Raw genomic sequence first — 22,875 nt, forward strand, 5'->3', positions numbered from 1 at the left:
ACCCTCCTATCCCTTACAGCCAATGAAGCTGCTTCTGTTTGATCTGCAATTGCCATGGTGCTGCACATGTGATCAGTTATGACACCAGCCATTTGATGGTTTGACAGTTTGGTTGAGGACACAAGCAAATGTGACAGTTAGCAATTCCAGCATTCCGGGAACGTAACTGTTTTTTTTTAACCCATTAAATCGATAGGTTAACCACTTAAGCCCCGGAGGATTTGGCTGCTCAAAGACCAGGCCCTATTTTGTGATTCGGCACTGCATGAATTTAACAGACAATTGCGCAGCATTGCGACACTGTACCCAAACGAAATTGACGTCCTTTTTTTCCCACAAACAGAGCTTACTTTTGGTGGTATTTGATCACCTGTGCAATTTTTTGATCATGCGCTATAAACAAAAAAAGAGCGACAATTTTGAAAAAATAACAATATTTTTCACATTTTTTTTATATGAAATTCTCAAGAAAAAAAATTTAAAAATCTAAATTTCTTAAGATTTAATGCCAATTTGTTTTCTGCTACATATTTTTGGTAAAAAAAAAATAAAAAATAAGCGTATTTTGATTGGTTTGCGCAAAAGTTATTGCGTTTACTAACTACGGGAAAGATTTATGTCATTTTTATTGTTTTTTTTTTAACTAGTAATGGCGGCGATCTGCGATTTTTTCTTGTGGGACTGCGACATTGCGGCAGACAGATTGGACCCCTGACTGACATTTGACACTTTTGTGAGTACCATTGACATTACTACAGTAATCAGTGCTAAAAATATGCACTGTTACTGTAATAATGACACTGGCAGGTAAGGGGTTAACTTTATTGATGATCAGTGGGTTAAATGTATCCCTAGGGGCGTGATTCTAACTGTGGGGGGGGGGCGTGGCTTGTAATGTAACCACAGAGACATACGATCCTACACAGCAGGATCGTATAGTTTCTGCAGTTACATCAGGGAGAATGACAGACGGCTGTGTTTACATCAGCCGCCTGCCTTTCTCCCTCTCCTGCGGGAGATTTTGAGTGGCCGGTGGACATCTGAGCCACCGGTCACACACGCAGGGATGCCTGTGAATGAGCGGGGGTGGGAGCGCGCCTCCGGCGGCACGTGCCCGCCCCCTACAGGCTCCTGGGCGAGTGACGTAGTGCTGCGTCGCTTTGCCCAGGAGCGGCTGACTGCCGCAGTAAATGTACTTCCGGCGGTCAGCAAGTGGTTAAGTTCCGCTTTACGATTTAATGCTGCTCAGGGGCTCTGATTTTCAGCAAAATAACAGCCTCCAGCAAAAAGAAACAGGAGTAATACAGTAGGCAATTTGCAGCACACACCAATTTTGGTAGCATAATTATAAATGTGGAATGTATGTTCCTTGCTAAAGAACATTTTTTTTTTTTTTTTTTAATAAATTTGTAATAGGTAAAGTTCTGCTTTAAGTGATATGTAATTCTACTTTCACATTGACAGATCGGAATGTTGCCCTTGAAGGTCGAGCAACTCAGTCCGCAATTATAAATGATCAACGCTGGGGCTTCCTGTCAGCGCCAATAAATGCAATAGATGGGAACCAGAATCCGGACTTTTATCAGGGTTCCTGCTCACATACAGGATATCACCATTCTCCATGGTGGAGGGTGGACCTGCTGAAACCGTACAAAATTGCCTACATCTCCATCACTAACAGAGTTGATTATGGTTATAGAATAAATGGTGCAGAAATTCTCATTGGAAACTCTCTGACCAACAACGGAAATAATAATGCCAGGTAAGAATGATGTTTGCATATTATTCTCCTTTAACCACTGCAGCTCTTACTCCAATACACTGTACACCTTATGGACCAGAACAGTTTTTGCATTTCTGTTATGGGTCTTTGATAACTTTCTCATTACTTAAAGTGGAATTTTACCTATAACAACTTGATAAAAATAAATGTTCTTCAGCAAGGAACATACATTCCACATTAATAATTATTCTACCAAATTTAGTGTGTGCTCCCAGCATTGTTACAGTCTCTTCTTGTTGGAGGCTGCCATTTTGCTGAAGCTGAACAGCAGTAAATCTTTAGGTTGTCAGCAGATCGGCCTCTATAAATTCAGCACAGTGCCTAAAAATGGAGAGCAATGAAGAAGCATAGAGCAGGGTGAGATCGTGCATTACTGGATTTTAAACAGTATAGACACTTATTTTTTATGTTTTATATAGCTATACCTGCAAAAGCGGCCAGCCTGCAGTGATCTAGCAGAACTTAATGTTATGACTAAAATTCCACTTTAATGCTGAAGTCCACAAATTCAGCAACTTTGTAAAAAGTGCAGGCACACCATGAGTTAAAGTGTTACTAAACCCAGGCCCCTGCAGTCACTATATCCGGTCACCCACAGTACACAGAACATGGAAATGTAATTATTTTAGTAAACACACTGTTAAATACCTTTTCTCATCAGAAGTATATAGCAGTTTTGTGACTTCTATCAGTATCTGGGTAAAGCTTGTAGGAGGAGTTTTTATATTGCAATGACTGTCCTATCAGGATGCAGGACCCCTGACCCTCTGTCTGGACAGTAATGATTGGCCCTGTGCTGATCACATGCACTCTTCCAAGAAAAGAAAAACTCTCTAGCATTACAAACCAAACTGAGCATGTGCAGGCTGACTCTAGTAACTATGTCTTATCCGGACATGTTATGGAAACAATGCAAGAAGGGGAGGATTTGTGCATACAGGATCAAACAGCTTTTTTACACAATGCAGAGGATTAACTCCTTAGGTTCCACAGTGAGTATAACAAACATGCTTTCCTGTATAAATAGACTGATTTTACAGTTGTGGGTTTAGTAACACTGCAAAGTGATACTATAGACTTGTTTTTTTTTTGTTAAAAATAATAAACAGATTATGTTTATTATACCTCCTCTTTGCGGTTGGTTTTGCACAGAACAGGCCAGATCTTCCTCTTTACGGGTCCCTCTTCAGCCCTCCTGGCCCCTCCCTCCTGTTGAGTGCCCCCACAGGAAACAGATTGCTAAGGGGGCTCCCAAGCCGCAGCTCCCTGTGTCCATTTAGACATGGAGTCGCGGCCTGGACCCATCCTCCTGTCTCTCCTCATTGGCTCACTGACTTTGACAGCAGCGGGAACCAATGGTGCTTTATTGCCATCTAGGCTAATGAGGAGGGAGGGTCCAGAAAAGCTGAGTCTCTCGTACAACATTGCTGGATAGAGATGGGGCTCAGGTAAGTATTAGGGGGTGCTGGAGGGGCTGCTGCACACAGAAGGAATTTTTTATCCTAATGCATTAAGATAAAAAACCTTCTGCCTTTACAACCACTTTAAGTCCTAATCATCATCAACATAATGGGCTTATCACTATAATTATATCCAACAGGTTCATAGGTGTTGTGGGGGAACAGCTAAAGTGGGGATCACCTTCCCTGGGAAAAAGGCAGTACAAAGACAACTTTTCTTAACCACTTTACCAACGGAGGATTTTCCTGCTTAACGTCCAGGCCACTTTTTGCAACTTGACACTGCGCAAATTTAACTGACAATTGCGCATGCAACCCTGTACCCAAACAAAATTTACGTCCCTTTTTTCCCACTAACAGAGCTTTCTTTTGGTGGTATTTGGTCACCTCTGTGCTTTTCATTTTTTGCAATATTAATAAAAAAGTGCGAAAATTTTGCGAAAAAATTGACATTTTTTACTTTTACAGTTAAAAAATATCCAATATATTCAATTTTTGTCATATACTTAGGCCAAAATGTATTTAGCTACATGTCTTAGAAAAAAACGATTCTCAATGAGCGTATTTTTAACCGCTTTAAGACCGGAAGATTTTACCCCATTCCTGACCAGGCCATATTTTGTGATTCGACACTGCGTTACTTTAACGGACAATTGCGCGGTCGTGCGATGCTGTACCCAAATTAAATTTATGTCCTTTTTTTCCCCACAAATAGAGCTTTCTTTTGGTGGTATTTGATCACCCGTGCTATTTTTAATTTTTTTTAAAAAAGAGCGACATTTTTGAAAAAAAAAAAACAATATTTTTTACATTCTGATATATAACATTCCCAATAAAAAATTTATAAATCAAAATTTTTTAACATTTTAGGCCAATTTGTTTTCTGCTACATATTTTTGGTAAAAAAAAATCACAATAAGCGTATTATGATTGGTTTGCGCAAAAGTTATTGCGTTTACTAACTCTGGGAAAGATTTGTCATTTTTATTGTTTTATTTTTTTTTTACTAATAATGGCGGCTGTCTGCGTTTTTTTGTGGGACTGCGACATTGCAGCGGACAGATCGGACCCCTAACTGACATTTTTGACACTTTTGGGGGTACCAGTGGCATTACTACAGTAATCAGTGCTATAAATATGCACTGTTACTGTAATAATGACACTGGCAGGGAAGGGGTTAACACTGTTGGTGATCAAGGGGTTAAATGTATGCCTCATGCTTACTGATGTGTGTGGGGGGAGGGGATTGTGTGACACAGAAACAGATCGCAGGTTCAGCTATGCTGAATCCTGTAATCTGTCACTGTCTGTCACATAGGAGATCCGCCCGCTTTGTTTACATAAGCGTATATAAAGGGGGGAAGTTTGGGACTTTGAGTGAGACCACACAATGGGATGTGTCGTGTGTCTCCATCCCGGTTCAATAAGCATAAAGAGAAGGTTTGGGACTTTAAATGAAAGACACGACTAGGCTTGAGGGAAAATAAGAGTAACACATTTATTGATCAGTACATACAGATAAAAACATAACATGATGATATATTACATCAATAGAGTAGGAAGACCGGTAAATTATCCCATTTCCAGTATTCATAAAAACCAATAGCAGATTTCCACAATTCCATGAAAACAGTCTAATAGTAAACATTGATAAACATGTAACCCTGTGGATTTTACACAGGCTGTATTATCTGAAATGCCCAGTAGATGGCAGATGGACTCAGTATGCTGTTAATAAAACATTGAGCATTGAACACAGGACTTGGCCTTTTCAGTCACATGATTGTGGCATCATCACAGTGTCACCAGCAAGTGGTGTGTGAGGAGATGAGAAGTCTGAGGGAGATAGACACCAGCTCTGGATGACTTCTTATCCTTCTGCTCAGGTTTTATCACCTATTCATTGTCCTGGGAGGACTTCCTGCACAGCTCTGAGGAAGGAGGTCATGGAAGACTTCTAGAAGTTACCACATGCTCAGCCAGAGAAAGGACATGCGACTAGCTGGGAAAGACTGCAGCACAGAGATAGAACCCTGCTGAGAGAACTTACTTCACCCAAGACCACACCAGCTGAGAGAGGGACCTACTTTCAAAGACACGCACTGAGTCCAGATGTCTGGTGAATCCAGTGAGAGGAGACTGCAGCGGACTGACCTGGTTAATTGCGTTGTGAGGGTAAGCCAAGCCTCTCCCTGTATCACCACAGGGCACCTGTCTCCTCACTCACAGTAAAGACTCTGAGGTCCAGAGTGGACATTGCACATCTCAGGCTGCTTCAGTGACCCTTCGGAGCAGGACTTATAAGGGCCCCAACTCTCCTATGTGCACCAACGGCCATTAGGGTGAAGATAAGGGGGTGGGACGCAGGTGTGCTAGTGGGTTGGTGAGGAAAATCCACATTGCATTGTTATCTGTGTTACTCTATTGTATTTTCCCATGTATGTTGGTTCATTTGCTACTTACTATATAAAGTTAGTTCCAGTTAGGCTGTGTCAGTCTCATTGCACCAAGTATGTTCCAAGTGGGACCCCACATCCCTACCCCGGATGCCCCACTGGGTGGAGGCACTGCCGCAGACATGTACCCCAGCTCCCAGATAGCGGAGGCTCAGGATCCGCCTGTCAGTCATAGTGAGTTAACTAGGTTTAGGGACCCAAAAGACACTAGGGGGCGCCCTCAAAACCCCGTTACATATGGAGGCACTGCTGAGATTCGAACTCAGGATCTCCGGTTTACCAAAATGCCACAGGGAGTCACAGGAGCTCCTGCTACTTTTCAGAGGCTGATGGAGAAAACAGTGGGGGATATGAATCCCAAAGAGTGTCTTGTGTATCTAGATGACCTAATTGTTTTCGGGAAGACGCCAGACGAGCATGAACAAAGGTTGCTAAAGGTGTTGGATCGACTTCAAGCTGAAGGCCTGAAGCTATCAGTGGACAAATGCCGATTTGCCCAAAACTCTGTCACTTATGTGGGGCACATAGTCTCCGCTGAAGGAGTAGCCACAGATCCTGCTAAAATTGAAGCAGTGTTGAATTGGCCAAGACCAAATAACATCAGTGAGTTGCGGTCCTTTCTCGGATTCTGTGGTTACTACCGAAGGTTCGTGAAAGACTACTCAAAGATTGCTCGAGAGTTACATGACCTGCTGAAGATTACCTCTGACGTAAGGGGTGCTAAGGCACCATATCCTAAAGACACCTTTGGAGAAAAATGGACTTCAGGATGTGAAGACGCCTTTCTGACATTGAAGAAGAGACTTACAGAAGCTCCTGTCTTAGCCTAGGCAGACCCTGAGAAACCATATATCCTCCATGTGGATGCCAGTATGGAAGGCCTAGGGGGTGTACTGCACCAAAGTTATCCAGAAGGATTGAGGCCAGTGGCTTACATAAGCAGAAGTCTTACAGGTACAGAGAAGAACTATCCAGTTCATAAATTGGAATTTCTGGCACTCAAGTGGGCCATCGTGGATAAGCTGCATGACTATTTGTATGGAGCAACATTCGAAGTAAGGACTGACAACAATCCACTTACCTACATACAGACTACAGCTAAGCTGGATGCCACAGGACATAGGTGGTTGGCTGCCTTGTCAAGCTACAGTTTCAGCCTGAAGTACAAGCCTGGGCCCAAGAATGTCAGCGCAGATGCCCTGTCCCGCAGACCTAGACTCCCTCCTCACCGAGAAGAAGAGGAGTGGTAAGAGATCCCTGGGCCAGGGGTAGGAGCCTTTTGTCAGATGTATGTGGTGGCCGAGAGTCAAAGAGAATTATACCGAAGAGAATGTAGCCGACTACATCTCGAAGATGGAGTACTCTATAGGGTCGTGAAGTATCATGATCACCCTGACAGAAAACAATTGGTACTACCGCACAGATACCGTGGCATGGTCCTGAGAGCTCTCCACGATCAACATGGGCATCTCGGGGTGGACAAGACCTATGGCCTAGTACAAGATCGGTTCTATTGGCCTCGCATGAGGGAACATGTCGAGCAACATGTACAGACATGCAGGAGGTGTATCCAGAGGAAGACCCTGCCTGTGAGAGCTGCCCCTATGGGTCATCTGAAAAGTACGGGACCCATGGATCTTGTGTGCATGGACTATCTCTGCATTGAGAACGATACAGCGGGAATTGGAAATGTGCTGGTGGTAACGGACCATTTCACCAGATATGCTCAAGCCTTCCCCACTAAAGATCAAAAGGCTGTGACTGTAGCCAAAGTCCTTTGGCATAAGTATTTCATTCACTATGGACTACCCAATCGGATACACTCTGATCAAGGTAGAGACTTTGAGAGTAAGTTGATCAAGGAGCTGTTGGACATGTTGCAGGTGCAGAAGTCCAGAACCACACCTTATCATCCGGAGGGCGATGCACAGCCAGAACGGTTCAATAGGACCCTCCTAGATATGCTAGGGACTCTCAAGCAAGTCGAGAAGCGGTCTTGGAGTAAACATGTGGAAACCATGGTCCACGCATACAACTGTACAAGGCATGAATCTACAGGGTTCTCACCCTATTTCCTAATGTTCGGAAGAGAAGCTTGATTGCCGATAGATGTCCGTTTGGGAGTGTCTCCTGATGGAACAGATTCAACTTCACACTTTCAATATGTGAGGAACCTCAAACAAAACCTTCATCGGGCCTATGAGTTGGCCACCCAAGCTGCAGCAAAAATGAAAGAACGGAACAAAAGAAGGTATGATGCTAAGGTGAGATATCGGGAGATTCAAGCAGGGGATAAAGTTCTTCTCCGGAATCTAGGTGTGCCTGGAAAACACAAACTGGCTGACAGATGGAAAGATACCCTGTTTGAGGTTGTGCCCAAACTGGAAGGGCTGCCAGTGTACAACATTAGGGGCCCGGAGGGCCGAATAAAGGCTTGGCATAGAAACCATCTGCTTCCAGTTGTGTATGCTGATGAAGAGGAGGAGAGTAGTTAAGAACCGAGGGAAAACCCAGCAGAGAGTCCTGGAAATGGGGCAGAGGAGACCCCAGGAACTCCCAGTGCAGAGGATCAGTGGTGGTCATCACCCGCTGAAGAAACACAGAAATTGCCTCCTTTAACTCCTGTGGTTTCACAAAGTTCTCCAAGGTTGAATCCAGAAAGTCCATGTTTTGTGCCTGGAACTTCCCTTAGAGACTCTAGTTCGAGGGCAGGAGTCAAAGTTCCACAGTTGATGTCCCAAGATCCTCTCCCACAGCGAGAACTGAGACACAGCACCAGAGTGCGGCAACCCCCTAGGGCCCTAGTTCATGATAATATAGGAGAGCCCAGTTATGCCCCGCTGACACAAGCGGCATCTAAAATGGCCACTTTCCTACATGCACTAGCTGAAGTGGTAAATGTTAGTGACTCTTTACCCTAGATAACTAGCTAGCTAGGATGTTACTGTGCTAACTGTACTGTATGTATGCTAAACCTTTTTCTGTTGAATTTTTGTTAAGCCCCCTGGCTAGGACTTGCCAGTGGAAGGCAAGTATTTTTCAAGGGGGAGCATGTAACCCTGTGGATTTTACACAGGCTGTATTATCTGAAATGCCCAGTAGGTGGCAGATGGACTCAGTATGCTGTTAATAAAACATTGAGCATTGATCACAGGACTTGGCCTTTTCAGTCACATGATTGTGGCATCATCACAGTGTGACCAGAAAGTGGTGTGTGAGGAGATGAGAAGTCTGAGGGAGATAGACACCAGCTCTGGATGACTTCTTATCCTTCTGCTCAGGTTTTATCACCTATGAATGTCCTGGGAGGACTTCCTGCACAGCTCTGAGGAAGGAGGTCATGGAAGACTTCTAGAAGTTACCACATGCTCAGCCAGAGAAAGGACATGCGACTAGCTGTGAAAGACTGCAGCACAGAGATAGAACCCTGCTGAGAGAACTTGCTTCACCCAAGACCACACCAGCTGAGAGAGGGACCTGCTTTCAAAGACACGCACTGAGTCCAGACGTCTGGTGAATCCAGTGAGAGGAGACTGCAGCGGACTGACCTGGTTAATTGCGTTGTGAGGGTAAGCCAAGCCTCTCCCTGTATCACCACAGGGCACCTGTCTCCTCACTCACAGTAAAGACTCTGAGGTCCAGAGTGGACATTGCACATCTCAGGCTGCTTCAGTGACTCTGCGGAGCAGGACTTATAAGGGCCCCAACTAACCTATGTGCACCAACGGCCATTAGGGTGAAGATAAGGGGGTGGGACGCAGGTGTGCTAGTAGGTGGGTGAGGAAAATCCACATTGCATTGTTATCTGTGTTACTCTATTGTATTTTCCCATGTATGTTTGTTCATTTGCTACTTACTATATAAAGTTAGTTCCAGTTAGGCTGTGTCAGTCTCATTGCACCAAGTATGTTCCCAGTGGGACCCCACATCCCTACCCCGGATGCCCCACTGGGTGGAGGCACTGCCGCAGACATGTACCCCAGCTCCCAGATAGCGGAGGCTCAGGATCCGCCTGTCAGGCATAGTGAGTTAACTAGGTTTAGGGACCCCAAAGACACTAGGGGGCGCCCTCAAAACCCCGTTACAAACTGCAATGGTCAACAGTATTGAAGTAATAAAGAAGATAGCTGCGCTCAATTCACTATCATGAGTTAAGGCTGCCAGTACAAAGGTATAATCAGACCAAAAAGCAATAACAATCAAGTACAGCGCCACATAAATAAATGACCTTAAATGACAATGATTGAACAAAGTCCATCAAGTCCGTCAGAGGCAAATGCTGAGGTGCAGAAATATATACAAGTAAATTCCAACACCGTGAGTGGAAAAAACACAGTCCTGACGATCACCACGTGCATAAATAAAGTAGTCTCCTTACCAGAACTTTAGACCCCCTGTTACGGAAGGTCCACCAAGCTTGAAGCATAAAACGATCACCAGGAAATGGTCCCCTCCAAAATCAGCATCCAATCCACCACGGAATATTCATGTAGGACAGTACACCTTTAAAAACCTCTGAGACCCCAAATGTTGGATGCGGAAGTTCCTGGTGATGACTGGTCCTGGCGCTCAGCTCCGATCTGATGGCCTGGTCATTAAAGAGGCAATTCCTTGCGGTCCAGAAGTGGTTAAACTGTACAGAACGAAGTCATCCAGCAGCTGCCCGCAGAGGAGCCGCCAAAACATGCCACACATATGGGCAAATGTGGGCTGGAGTGCATGGTTGTGGAGCTTATGTGTATGGCAGCAAAGCACTCAGAATCTGTAAAATTGCAAAGATATATATAGTGATGAATGTGAAATATATATATATATATATATATATATATATATATATATATATATATGAGGTCAAAATTGTATATATATCTATATAATGGGGATAATATGTTTACACAAGCGGGCGGATTTCCTCACTCGATCCCTGACAATCAGGGAAGAGCGGCGCTGATCACCGCCTCTCCTCCTCTGGCCCGACTCCCACTCTGTCTGAATACCGTGGGAGCGAGCCTCCGGCGGGAGAGAGGGGAGAGTCTGGTGACGTAGGTCTATGTCGCCAGACGTTAACGAGCCACTTTGCTGCAGTAGCAGCACAATGAGCAGTGGGCAAGTGGTTAAAAGCTGACTTTGTAGCCAGTTTTATTAATAAGGTTGCATGAAAATAAAACAAAACAGAAAATAAACCCTTGCCAACCAGGCACTAGCTAAACAGTTTAGGTTTCTCACAGGTGAAGGGCTTCTCCCAGTCACCAACAAAACCTTTTCTTTCTCTCATAGAGCAAACTTAAGATCAGTAGCTCTCTCAGGTTTTGGCTTCCTGAGTCCAAGGCCAAGAGCAACATTATGCTCCAGCCTTCCTTTTTATCTCATCTGGACCATCAATTAAGAAATTCCAGGTGAGAGACACAAAATCCGAACTGTACTACTCAGACCCAAAGTTACCTCGAAAACCTGGTCTGGGTTCCACTAATCCTATACATAGGACAGAAAGTGAGGAGAAACACGCAAAAACAAAGGAACGAAAATGCTAATGTGTATGAGTTGTTTAGGGTGTGGCCAGGCACACTGAGCACACCCTGTGCGCACACCTATGGGCAGAATTATGGCTCTGCCGGAGGATACACTCCATAATCGAGTCTGTGAGAGAGGAGAGAAGCACAGAGAGCAACTATGCCTGCTCCTCCCCTCTGCTGCCCAATGGAAATGATTTCACACAGTACAAAGGCTTCTGTAGTTGGACAGAAGGAGGGGAGGGGTGGGCAGTGGCATTACTAGGGTTGGTGTCACCTGGTGCGGGAAAAACTTGATGTCACCCCCCCCCCCCAATAATGTTTTTCCCATATAACACTGCATATAATGGCAATAGTAGTGCCATTAAGAACTATCAAGTAGGGATGGGCTGAACATCTGAACATAACATCAAGAACATCTCGAACAGAGAAAAAGTTTTAGTGAACATGTGAACTCTAATAAAGTCTATGGGACATAAACATGAAAAATAGAAATTCCTCGTTTTAAAGGCTTATATGCAAGTTATTGCCATAAAAAGTGTATGGGGACCTGGGTAATGTCATGGGAGACATGTATCAATGCAAACAACAAATTTAAAACAATTGTTTTTCAAGGAGCAGTGATTTTAATGATGCTTAAAGTGAAACAATAACAATGAAAAATTCCTTTAAATATCATGCCTGGGGGGGTCCCCATAATGTGCCTGTAAAGTGGCGCATCTGTACGATGTATGGAGCCTGCTGCAGCCATACTGACATTTCTAAAGGAGCAAATGTAATTTAAACTTTAATTTTTTATTTGGGTATGTTTTATAGCAGAAAGTAAAAAATATTGTCTTTTTTTATTTTTAAAATGTTCTGTCTTTTTTCATTTATATTGCAAAAAATTAAAAATTAAAAAATCCCAGTGGTAATCAAATACCACCAAAACAAAGCTCTATGTGTGTGAAAAAAAAAATATTTAAATTTAGTTTGGGTACAACTTTGCATGATTGCACAAATATAGATTAAATTAGTGCAGTGCAGAATAGCAAAAAAATGGACTGAAGTCATAAAGGGGGTAGAGTCTTCCAAAGCTCACGTGAGTGTACTTTTTAAAGGCTAAGTTCACCGTTAGGAATATAATATATACACATATTATATAGGAGCAGGTTAGCTGGAATTTGTTTTTAAAATGTCCTGTGATGTATGATGTACATGTGATTTATATATATTTTTCTACAATAAAGGTGATTTTTGTATGCAGATGGTAGTAGCTGCACATTTACCACCCCCAAAGAGGTATTTATAGAACATAGGGTTTAAAAGATATTTTGAAGTATGTGGATAGGGGTAGAGCTTTCATCCATTTTTGGAGTGTGAGTGTGTTTAACCACTTGCCTACTGGGCACTTAAACCCCCTTCCTGCCCATGCCAAATTTTCAGCTTTCAGTGCTGTCGCACTTTGAATGACAATTGAGTGGTCATGCAACACTGTACCCAAATTAAAGTTTTATCTTTTTTTTTTTTTTTAAACAAATAATGCTTTCTTTTGGTGATATTTATTCAACACTGAGGTTTTTATTTTTTGCTAAACAAACAAAATAATACTGAAAATTTTGAAAAAAAAAATACAAAACAGTTTTTATATTTGGTTATAAAATTTTGTAAACAGGTGATTTTTTACCTTCATTGATGTGCACTGATAGGGCGGCACTGATAGGGCGGCACTGATAAGGTGGCAATGATAAGGCTGCACTAATGGACACTGATAAGGCAGCACTGGTGGGCACTGATAAGGTGGCACTGATGGGTGGCACTGATGGGTGGCATTTATGGGTGGCACCGATGGGCGACACTGAAAGGCACTGATAGGTGGCTCTGAAGGACACTAATAGGTGGCACTGATAAGTGTCACTCATGGGCACTGATAGGTGGAACTGATGGGCACTGGTAGGTGACACTGATGGGCAACACTGATGATGGGGTACTAGTTGGCACAAATAGATGGCACTGGTGGGCATTGATAGGTGGCACTGGTGGGCACTGATAGGTGGCACTGGTGGGTACTAGCAGGTGGCACTGACCTGCACTGGTTGGTGGCACTGGTGGGCACTGGTAGGTGGCACAGGTGGGCACACATGAGGCAGCAGTGTATTTTCCTCTTCGAGACCGATGTCCCTCTGACAGCAGCTGGTGAAAAAAAGATTACCTGCTGTTTACATCACGTGATCAGCTGTCATTGGCTGACAGCTGATCACGTGGTAAGGGGCCCGGACTGGCCCCTTACTCCAATCTGTGATCAGCTGAGTCTCATGGACTCGCTGATCACAGAGCGAGCTGTGCATGCTCCGCAGGGAGCGTGCAGACAGCTCATGCACGGCAATTTAGGTCCGCTCTGTAGCCGTTTTTCGGCTATAGCGCAGGCAGGAACAGGTTAAAATATATTATATGTCCTCTGCCCTGCTGACCCCTTGTACACTGCCATACTGACCCCTATACACTCCCCTGCTGACCGCCCATCCTCTGCCCTGCTGACCTTCCATTCTTTGCTCTGCAGACCCCTTGTACACTGTCCTACAAACTGCTGATCCCTGCCCTCTGCTCTGCTAACCACTATCCTCTACCCTGCTGACCCTCAGTACACTCGACTAGAGACTACAGACTAGATCCGGCCCTGTGTGCCACCCTTTCAGAGTCCCACTATAAGTCATTGATCACAAATATTACAGTAAAGCGCCTATAGCTGTGTAAATTCCAGTATACAGTATCTCACAAAAGCGAGTACTACCCTCACATTTGTGTAAATATTTTATTATATCTTTTCATGTGACAGCACTGAAGAAATTACACTTTGCTACAATGTAAAGTAGTGAGTGTACAGCTTGTATAACAGTGTAAATTTGCTGTCCACTCTAAATAACTCAACACACAGCCAATAATGTCTAAACCGCTGGCAACAAAAGTGAGTACACGTGTGTGAAAAATAAATAAAAAGTGAGTACACCCCTAAGTGAAAATGTCCAAATTTGGCCCAAAGTGTCAATATTTTGTGTGGCCAACATTATTGTGCAGCACTGTCTTAACCCTCTTGGGCATGGAGATCATCAGAGCTTCACAGGTTGCCACTGGAGTCCTCTTCTACTCCTCCATGATGACATCATGGCACTAGTGGATGTTAGAGTTATGTTAAGTTTCTTATACATAATACACACTGCCCTGTTTACTTGATTCCCAGGTTCGAATGAAAATGGGCAGTGCATGTGCATTTATCTGTCATTTACCACAGGCCAGTGGACATTATGAGACACTTGTGATTGTTTTGAGGGGAATGAGAACAGGGGGCTGAACTGTGCACTGGATAGCTCCGCCCACTGCCCATAGGAGGTGGAAGTAACCAGTTTAATTGATACTAGTATATACTGTATTTGGGTTTGCTGTTGACAAGATCAGCTCTGATGAAGGGAGCTTGACTCTCGAAACGCGTTAGTGGTCTCATCTACAAGGATGTGTTCCATTTCATCTGTGGTTGAATCTTTTAATTTAATTTAAATTTTATATTCTTCTCGTCTGTGAGTATGCATTTGGCATTTTAATAAAACATTTTATACAGTGACCACGGGTAATGCACTAGGTGTTGCGCCTCCTTTTCTTTCTCTTATGTATCTCAGTTGGAGTTCCCCACCTGAGGAGAGCAGCACGCCGGTCTTCCCCTTCAGAGTGAGCGCTTGGCTGAATTGATTATTAATGGCTGTGTGTTGAGTTATTTTGAGGGGACAGCAAATTTACACTGTTATACAAGCTGTACACTCACTACTTTACATTGTAGCAAAGTGTCATTTCTTCAGTGTTGTCACATGAAAAGATATAATAAAATATTTACAAAAATGTGAGGGGTGTACTCACTTTTGTGAGATACTATTTATACCATAGTGTGTAGATGCTATAACTTTCACACAAACCAATTAATATACACTTATTGGGATTTTTTTTTTCAAATACATGTAGCAGAATAATACATTTATGAAGAAATTTGATTTTTTAAAAATAATTATTGGATATGTTTTATAATAGAAAATAGAAAATGCATTTTTTTCATCATTTTCAGTTTTTTTTACATATAATAAATAAAAAAAAAAAAACCCAGTGGTGATCAAACACCACCAAAAGAAAGCTCTATTTGAGTAAAAAAAAAACGAAAAAACATAAAGATATAAATTCATATTCAAATGTATCGCCATGTGTCTATTGTTCGCAGATTTATATATATATATATATATATATATATATATATATATATATATATATATATGGATCAGTCCTGATATACTGAAGGCCTATCTCATTTCTCAAGGCCCTAAAATTACCCCTTTTTTTTCAAAGTATTTAGTAAGAGGATTTTAAGAGGATACCCCACAAAAAAAAAAAAAAAACAGGATAAAACAGGATAAAATTAGATGGGCCCCCTTTCCAAATTCATACCAAAAACTCATCCAAGCATCAGTGTGCTCCCCCCTCCTGAGCCAAACCAAGCCACATGCCCTTCACAAGGGGAGGGTACATTGCCAGGGGGACCAGACACGTGTTGTCCTGGGCAAGGACTTCATCAGTACCCACTGATGAAGTCCATACCCAGGACAACACACGTCTGGGAATAGGAGCCAGACCCTCGGATGTTATATCACGGTCACCGCCACCCTTGTTAAAGCACGCTGGGATAAGTCTATTTGTTTGATACTCCAGCATGACTGAGTACCTTTTATGTAAGTGTGGTGTCCCTATTTTTATCTGGAAATCAGGTGTTTACATAGAACACTAGATTTTTTTCCATTTATTTGCATATACCGCAGATCGTAAGCATGCAGCATTGAAAGGAGGTGTTGGGGATTCAGAGCGGAGCGCACTCCTGACTTTAACCCTATTAGGGGACTGCTTACTTGGACCCACAGGTAAAACAGGGGGGTCTAAGTATAAGGTGGGCTGCCGTCTTAGGCTGGCAATACACTATACAATTTTCTTCAACTTTCCTTTAGATTTACCAAAACCATATAATATAAGGTCAAAACTAAACACTTTCAATTTGTATGCAATCAGGCAGGCCCTTGCACTACATAGTTTAAGGTAAATCTAAAGGAAATTGAATAAGAAAATTGTATAGTGTATGGCCAGCCTTATAAAGGAGGAGGAACTATTAACGAGCACAGTTATTATTTATCAAACATGGAGATGGAAGATCACATTTTGTCACTTTAATTTGAAGCACAGTGAACTGTTGATTTATTCCCGGTCCTGTATTGTGTGTTTTCTTGGACTCACTTTCACTGTTTATTTTTCATAGCAATCATTGTTTTCAATACACTATTGTTGCTTTTTTTTAGTAACATTTATTCACTTATGATTCTGTCAAATTATTGCTTGTTGTGCTGCACTATTTATATGGTTTATTAGGGATTATGATGATGACTGTCACTTAACCTGAAAAAAAAAAAAAAAAACAGAGGACATCAGTGGTCAAAAAAAAAGTTCTGTGGGAAAAAGTGCCAGATTTGGAGAGCTTTGCAGATTTGAGATCTTTGAAGCTTTGCAGGAAAACCTGCTTTTCTATTTTATCTTTTATTGAGCTATTCTGCTTTACATATCATCTTGCTGCTTTTTAAAATAAATAAATTCAGACACAGTAAAATCTTGGTTTGAGAGCGCTTTGCAAGACAAGCACATTTTTTAAATAACTTTTGACTTGATATACAAGCGATGTCTTGATATACAAGTAGCGTCATGTATAAAAAAGAAGAGAGGAGCCTCTAAAGTGTAGCAATATGGTTACATTTAATGAAGGTTCAATATTTAGCAACTCACATGGTTGATGATTAAAACAGGCACATCTAAGAATGCAGGCATCTGGGGTAAAGCTGTCCACATAGACTGTCCTCTGCACCACCATTGACGTCATCCCTTCCACACTGCACTCCACGAGTGATTCAAAGCCTCACTTTCAGATCACTCTACTGCAGGCTATTCTTCCCGGTCAGGATTGCAGACTGACATTGGTGAGAACCGATGGTTCAGAAGATGGTCTATGTGGACAGCTTTACCCCGGATGCCTGCATACTTAGGTGTGCCTATTTTAATCATCAACCATGTGAGTTGCTAAATGCTTAACCTTCATTAAATGTAACCATATTGCTACACTTAGAGGCGCCTCTCATCTCTCTTATATTCTGTAGCTCTGCTAGATTTTGCTTCTAATCCCCTTGGGAAGGCTGCATATTGTGGATGGACATTTTATGGTTACACAACCTATCACATTGCTATAATCTTTGTATATAGACTATAAACTGAAGGACTTGTGGAACGAATCATCCGAGTTTCCATTATTTCTTATGGGGAAATTCGCTTTGATATAAGAGTGCTTTGGATTACAAGCATGTTTCCAAACCAAATTATGCTCGCTATCCAAGGTTTTACTGTATAACTATTGGTATTACTGTGACTGTTATCATTAATAGTAAGAATTTAACTTTGCAGGTGTGCGTTGATTACCTCTATCCCAGGTGGAGCAACACAGAACTTCTACTGTCATGGCATGGAGGGCAGATACGTCAATATAATTTTACGTGGAAAGGCCGAATGTCTTCAATTATGTGAAGTTCAAGTCTGGACCTCTGACAAGAATTAAAAGGACTGCTTAAAAAGAACATCAGTTTAATACAATAATTAAAGTTATAATGTAATGCCTTACATTAATCTGAATAATCAAATATTGCTTAATAAACAATGTTCAGCATTATGTGTGTGTTGTCAAATGTTATGTAAATTTGTTGTGTTCCGGTATACAGAGAAAACATGTTACGTGCCTTAGATTTAAAAAAAGGGGGATAAAATGCATCAAAATATATAAGGATCTGATCTGAATAAGTAATATTTAAAGCGTAACACCACTTTCGTGGGGAACAAAAATCAGCAAATAAAGAAAAAACAATATAGCGTATAGAATTGCGACACAAATCATATTGTAATTGAATGTTATTAAAAATTACCTTTCCTTTTCAATGTGCAGCTGTTGTAATTTTCTGCAAATGCAATGCAATATGGCTGCCTGGAGGTGTTCTGTACACAGAATGTATACTGACCACACCCCAGAAACATAATTTCCTGCTTCTGTGATACAAGTCAGATTCCTGGCATCCCCTGCAACAAAAATGTAATTCCCAATAGGAACACGTCTAAAGGGATGCAGGCCCAGCAGCTCATTAGAGCCCTGCAGCTGCCACAGCTGATTGATAATTATGAAACCACTCCCATTTGACTCACTCGGCACAGAGGAACAAACAATGATTTCTTTAGAATAACAAAAGGTAGAAATCTGCAACAAAGTTTGTTAAAATCCTTGCAATGTATGAGATCACCCAGAGGGGAATGTTTTTTTCTCAACAAACGTGGACTTACGCTTTAAAATAGTGGTGTTTTCTTACTAACAGGGAGGCAGGGAACTAAAATTCCAGATCCTGACCTCATTGCTCTCATTGCCAATGACCAGAGAGAGCCATAACATTGAGGAATGATGATCAAATGTGGGGAGAGCAAACAGAGGGAATCTACAGTATCTGCTTATAATAATTATGAAGCTTTGGGAAACATAATGTATATAGAGCTTTGTAGAAGATTTAAAAAAATAGAAGACTGTGGTAGAAAATAGATCAGAAGATTGAAATGAAAGTTCTGGATAAAGGTTGTAAACATGTTTCAGGTAGAAATATTGATGTGCAGAAATATGTATGGAATTCGAGTATAAAGAAAAAAAAAAAAGAATAAAATAAAATAAATAAATAAATGCATAAAAAAGAATGTCATCAGTGAAGAACTCCATCATAGAATTAACAATATTTGATAGACGATAATATTAGAGCACACACTGGGTTAAGAAATAGATTGAACTTTAATCCTCCTGGTATTCTTTTTTTTTAACAATTTCCGGTTCAAACATTTTATTGGAGAACAAAGTAAACAGGTAACAACAATTGGTAAACAGAGTGACAAGATAAGTACAAGCCAGATGCGCTAACAAAATAATGGCTACAATAACCATGGGTCAAACTTAGGAGTAGGTAGATAAGAGGCAACCAGGGGGGCTGTGGCCAAGACTCTGCAACCGGCATAGCCAACCCATAGGCACCCCATAAAGGGAACACTCTGTGCCCAGGTGGGGAGGCGTGGCCAAGCAGCAGGCGAAGCAAGGATGAACAAAGCCCAGCAGTTCGGTAGTACGTGAGAAGGGATAAATGTGTGCGATAATCCACATGGTAATGCAACTAGACGGGGGAAACAGAGGATACAATAAGTAAAACCAGGAAAAGCAGGCCAAACCAGGGAGCCTGCAGGATGCACTCTGTAGTTCTTGACAGGCTCAAACAGGTGTGTTGTTGGTGCCAGAACAAATCACGTAGGGAGGCGGAGAAGGAAAAAGGGGGGGGGGAGAAGGAGGTTCGCTGGGGGGCAATGAACAGGGAGTAGTAGCCAGTAAGCCTCAGGTTAATATCAGGGCAGTAGGAGGGAGGTGTCAAAATTGGATGGAAGAAAATTGTCAACCCAAGGTTGCCAAAGTCTACTGTACTTGTCTATTTTATCTATTAGAACCGCCTCAATTTTGGCGTGTATCATGGCTGTGGTGACCCCCTGCTTGACCTCAGGCAAGGAGAGGTGCGGGGACTTCCATGCTCTTGCAATGGTTTATTTGGCTGCCGTGGTGACTTGGAGGAATAGTTTGTGCTTAGAGTTAGATACAGTGTCAGGCTTCACATTGAGTAACACAAAGAGGGGGTCAGGTGCGATTGATTCAGCCATCAAGGTAGAGAGGATTTGGAAGACAGCTTGCCAGAAGTTTTTTACTAGTGGGCAAGTCCACCAGATGTGCATGTGTGTGCCCGCCTCCAGGCAGCCTCAGAAGCATGTGGGAGGGTAGGAATTTTGCAATACGTGAGGGTACCAAGCAGTGTTGGTAGTAACTGCGTTTAAGTAAACGGCGTTACTTAACGCAGTTACTTTTGAGGGTAACGAGTAATCTATCAGATTACTCGTTCTCTCATTGTAACGCCGCTGCCGGTACTTTCGGCTGCGTTACCGCAATTACATCTACCGCCACTAGATGGCAGTAGATGTAATTGTAATTCCCCCTCTCCTCTATGACCGAGGATGAGAGAGGAGGAGGAGGAGGAGACTGTGAGTGAGCAGAGAGGACGAGCGCGGACTCCGGACTGAGTGAGTACAGCACGCCAAGCCCAGCAGCCAGCCAGCCACCACCATCATCCCCAGCCACCACCATCATCCCCAGCCACCCACCACCACCATCATCCCCAGCAACCACCAACATCATCCCCAGCCACCACCATCATCATCTCCAGCCACCACCACCATCATCCCCAGCAACCACCACCATCATCCCCAGCCACCACCACCATCATCCCCAGCCACCACCACCATCATCCCCAGCCACCACCATCATACCCAGCCACCCACCACCACCATCATCCCCAGCAACCACCATCATCCCCAGCCACCACCATCATCCCCAGCCACCCACCACCACCATCATCCCCAGCAACCACCAACATCATCCCCAGCCACCACCATCATCCCCAGCCACCACCACCATCATCTCCAGCCACCACCACCATCATCTCCAGCCACCACCACCATCATCCCCAGCAACCACCACCATCATCCCCAGCCACCACCACCATCATCCCCAGCCACCACCACCATCATCCCCAGCCACCACCACCATCATCCCCAGCCACCACCATCATCCCCAGCCACCCACCACCACCATCATCCCCAGCAACCACCATCATCCCCAGCTACCACCATCATCCCCAGCCACCCACCACCACCATCATCCCCAGCAACCACCAACATCATCCCCAGCCACCACCATCATCCCCAGCCACCACCATCATCCCCAGCCACCACCATCATCCCCAGCCACCCACCACCACCATCATCCCCAGCAACCACCAACATCATCCCCAGCCACCACCATCATCCCCAGCCGCCACCACCATCATCCCCAGCCACCACCACCATCATCCCCAGCCACCATCATCCACAGCCACCACCACCATCATCCCTAGTCACCACCACCATCATCCCCAGCCAGCCACCACCACCATCATCCCCAGCCAGCCACCACCATCATCCCCAGCCAGCCACCACCACCATCATCCCCAGCCAGCCACCACCATCATCCCCAGCCAGCCACCACCACCATAATCCCCAGCCAGCCACCACCACCATCATCCCCAGCCAGCCACCACCATCATCCCCAGCCAGCCACCACCACCATCATCCCCAGCCAGCCACCACCATCATCCCCAGCCAGCCACCACCACCATCATCCCCAGCCAGCCACCACCATCATCATCCCCAGCCAGCCACCACCATCATCATCCCCAGCCAGCCACCGCCATCATCCCCAGCCAGCCACCGCCATCATCCCCAGCCACCACCATCATCCCCAGCCACCCACCACCACCATCATCATCCCCAGCCACCACCATCATCCCCAGCCACCACCATCATCCCCAGCCACCCACCACCATCATCCCCAGCCAACCACCACCATCATCCCCAGCCACCACCATCATCCGCAGCCACCACCATCATCCCCAGCCACCACCACCATCATCCCCAGCCACCACCCCCACCATCCCCAGCCAACCACCAGCAGCAGCCAGCCACCACCATCCCCAGCCAGCCACCACCATCACCACCATTCCCAGCCAGCCACCACCATCACCAGCAGCAGCAGCCAGCCACCACCATCACCAGCAGCCAGCCACCGCCACCTCCAGCAGCAGCCACCAGCAGCAGCCAGCCACCAGCAGCCAGCCAGGCAGCACTGCAGCAGCAGCACAGGTACAAAAAAAAAAAATACGGTTACTCACAGTCAGGACAGGAGGGCTCGGGACTCAGACCCCCACCACCAGTGTGCCACACCACCACCAGCCACTACCAGCAGCCATACACTCCAGGCAGCAGACGCAGGTACCACTCAGCAAATACCACTCAGGTACCAGTGTACCACGCAGCCAGCCAGTACCACTCAGCAAATACCACTCAGGTACCGTACCAGTGTACCACGCAGTTACCACTAAGAAAATACCACGCAGGTACCACTCAGCAAATACCATGCAGGTACCACTAAGCAAATACCACACATACAAGGGGCATACAAGTTATTTGACATATTTGATTATTTTTATAAAGTAACGCGATAGTTACTTTCCCTGGTAATTGAGTTACATCAGTAAAAAAGTAACTCAGTCACTAACTCAGTTACTTTTTGGGAGAAGTAACTAGTAACTATAACTAATTACTTTTTTTAAGTTACATGACCAACACTGGACTACCAAGTACCACCGCATCAGCACTTTCTAATTGGTTTCCAAGGCAACTATATTTTGGGAGGCCGCTTTTGCCACTTGCCAGATCTTAGCCCAGGCCTCGGTATCTAAGGAGGACCCCAGATCCTGTTCCCATTTAGCAGCATAAGGGGGGGGGGGTGTTGTCAGGGGAGTCTGGAGTACAGCTGGGAAATGAGGCCCTGGGTGTGTGGGTCACGGTGGCAGGTATGTTCGAAAGCAGTCACGGTGGGCAGAGAAGAGTCAGTGCAGATGCAATTGGCATAAAAG

General features: G+C 44.1%; 1 protein-coding gene across 1 annotated transcript in view; it reads left to right on the forward strand.

Moving 5' to 3' along the window:
* LOC309549334 (fucolectin-4-like) overlaps positions 1–17,879 on the forward strand; it is a 63,199-nt gene extending 45,320 nt beyond the window's left edge. Inside the window, exons 3-4 of the mRNA XM_082249533.1 lie at positions 1,465–1,762; positions 17,714–17,879. Of these exons, the coding sequence (XP_082105659.1) occupies positions 1,465–1,762; positions 17,714–17,864 (449 nt within the window). The 3' untranslated portion in view covers positions 17,865–17,879. The remainder of the gene's footprint in view (positions 1–1,464; positions 1,763–17,713) is intronic.
* The last annotated feature ends 4,996 nt before the right edge of the window (positions 17,880–22,875 follow it).

The sequence above is a fragment of the Pelophylax lessonae genome (genome assembly GCF_965119305.1).
Source record: "Pelophylax lessonae genome assembly, chromosome: 3".
Taxonomy (NCBI): Eukaryota; Metazoa; Chordata; class Amphibia; order Anura; family Ranidae; genus Pelophylax; species Pelophylax lessonae.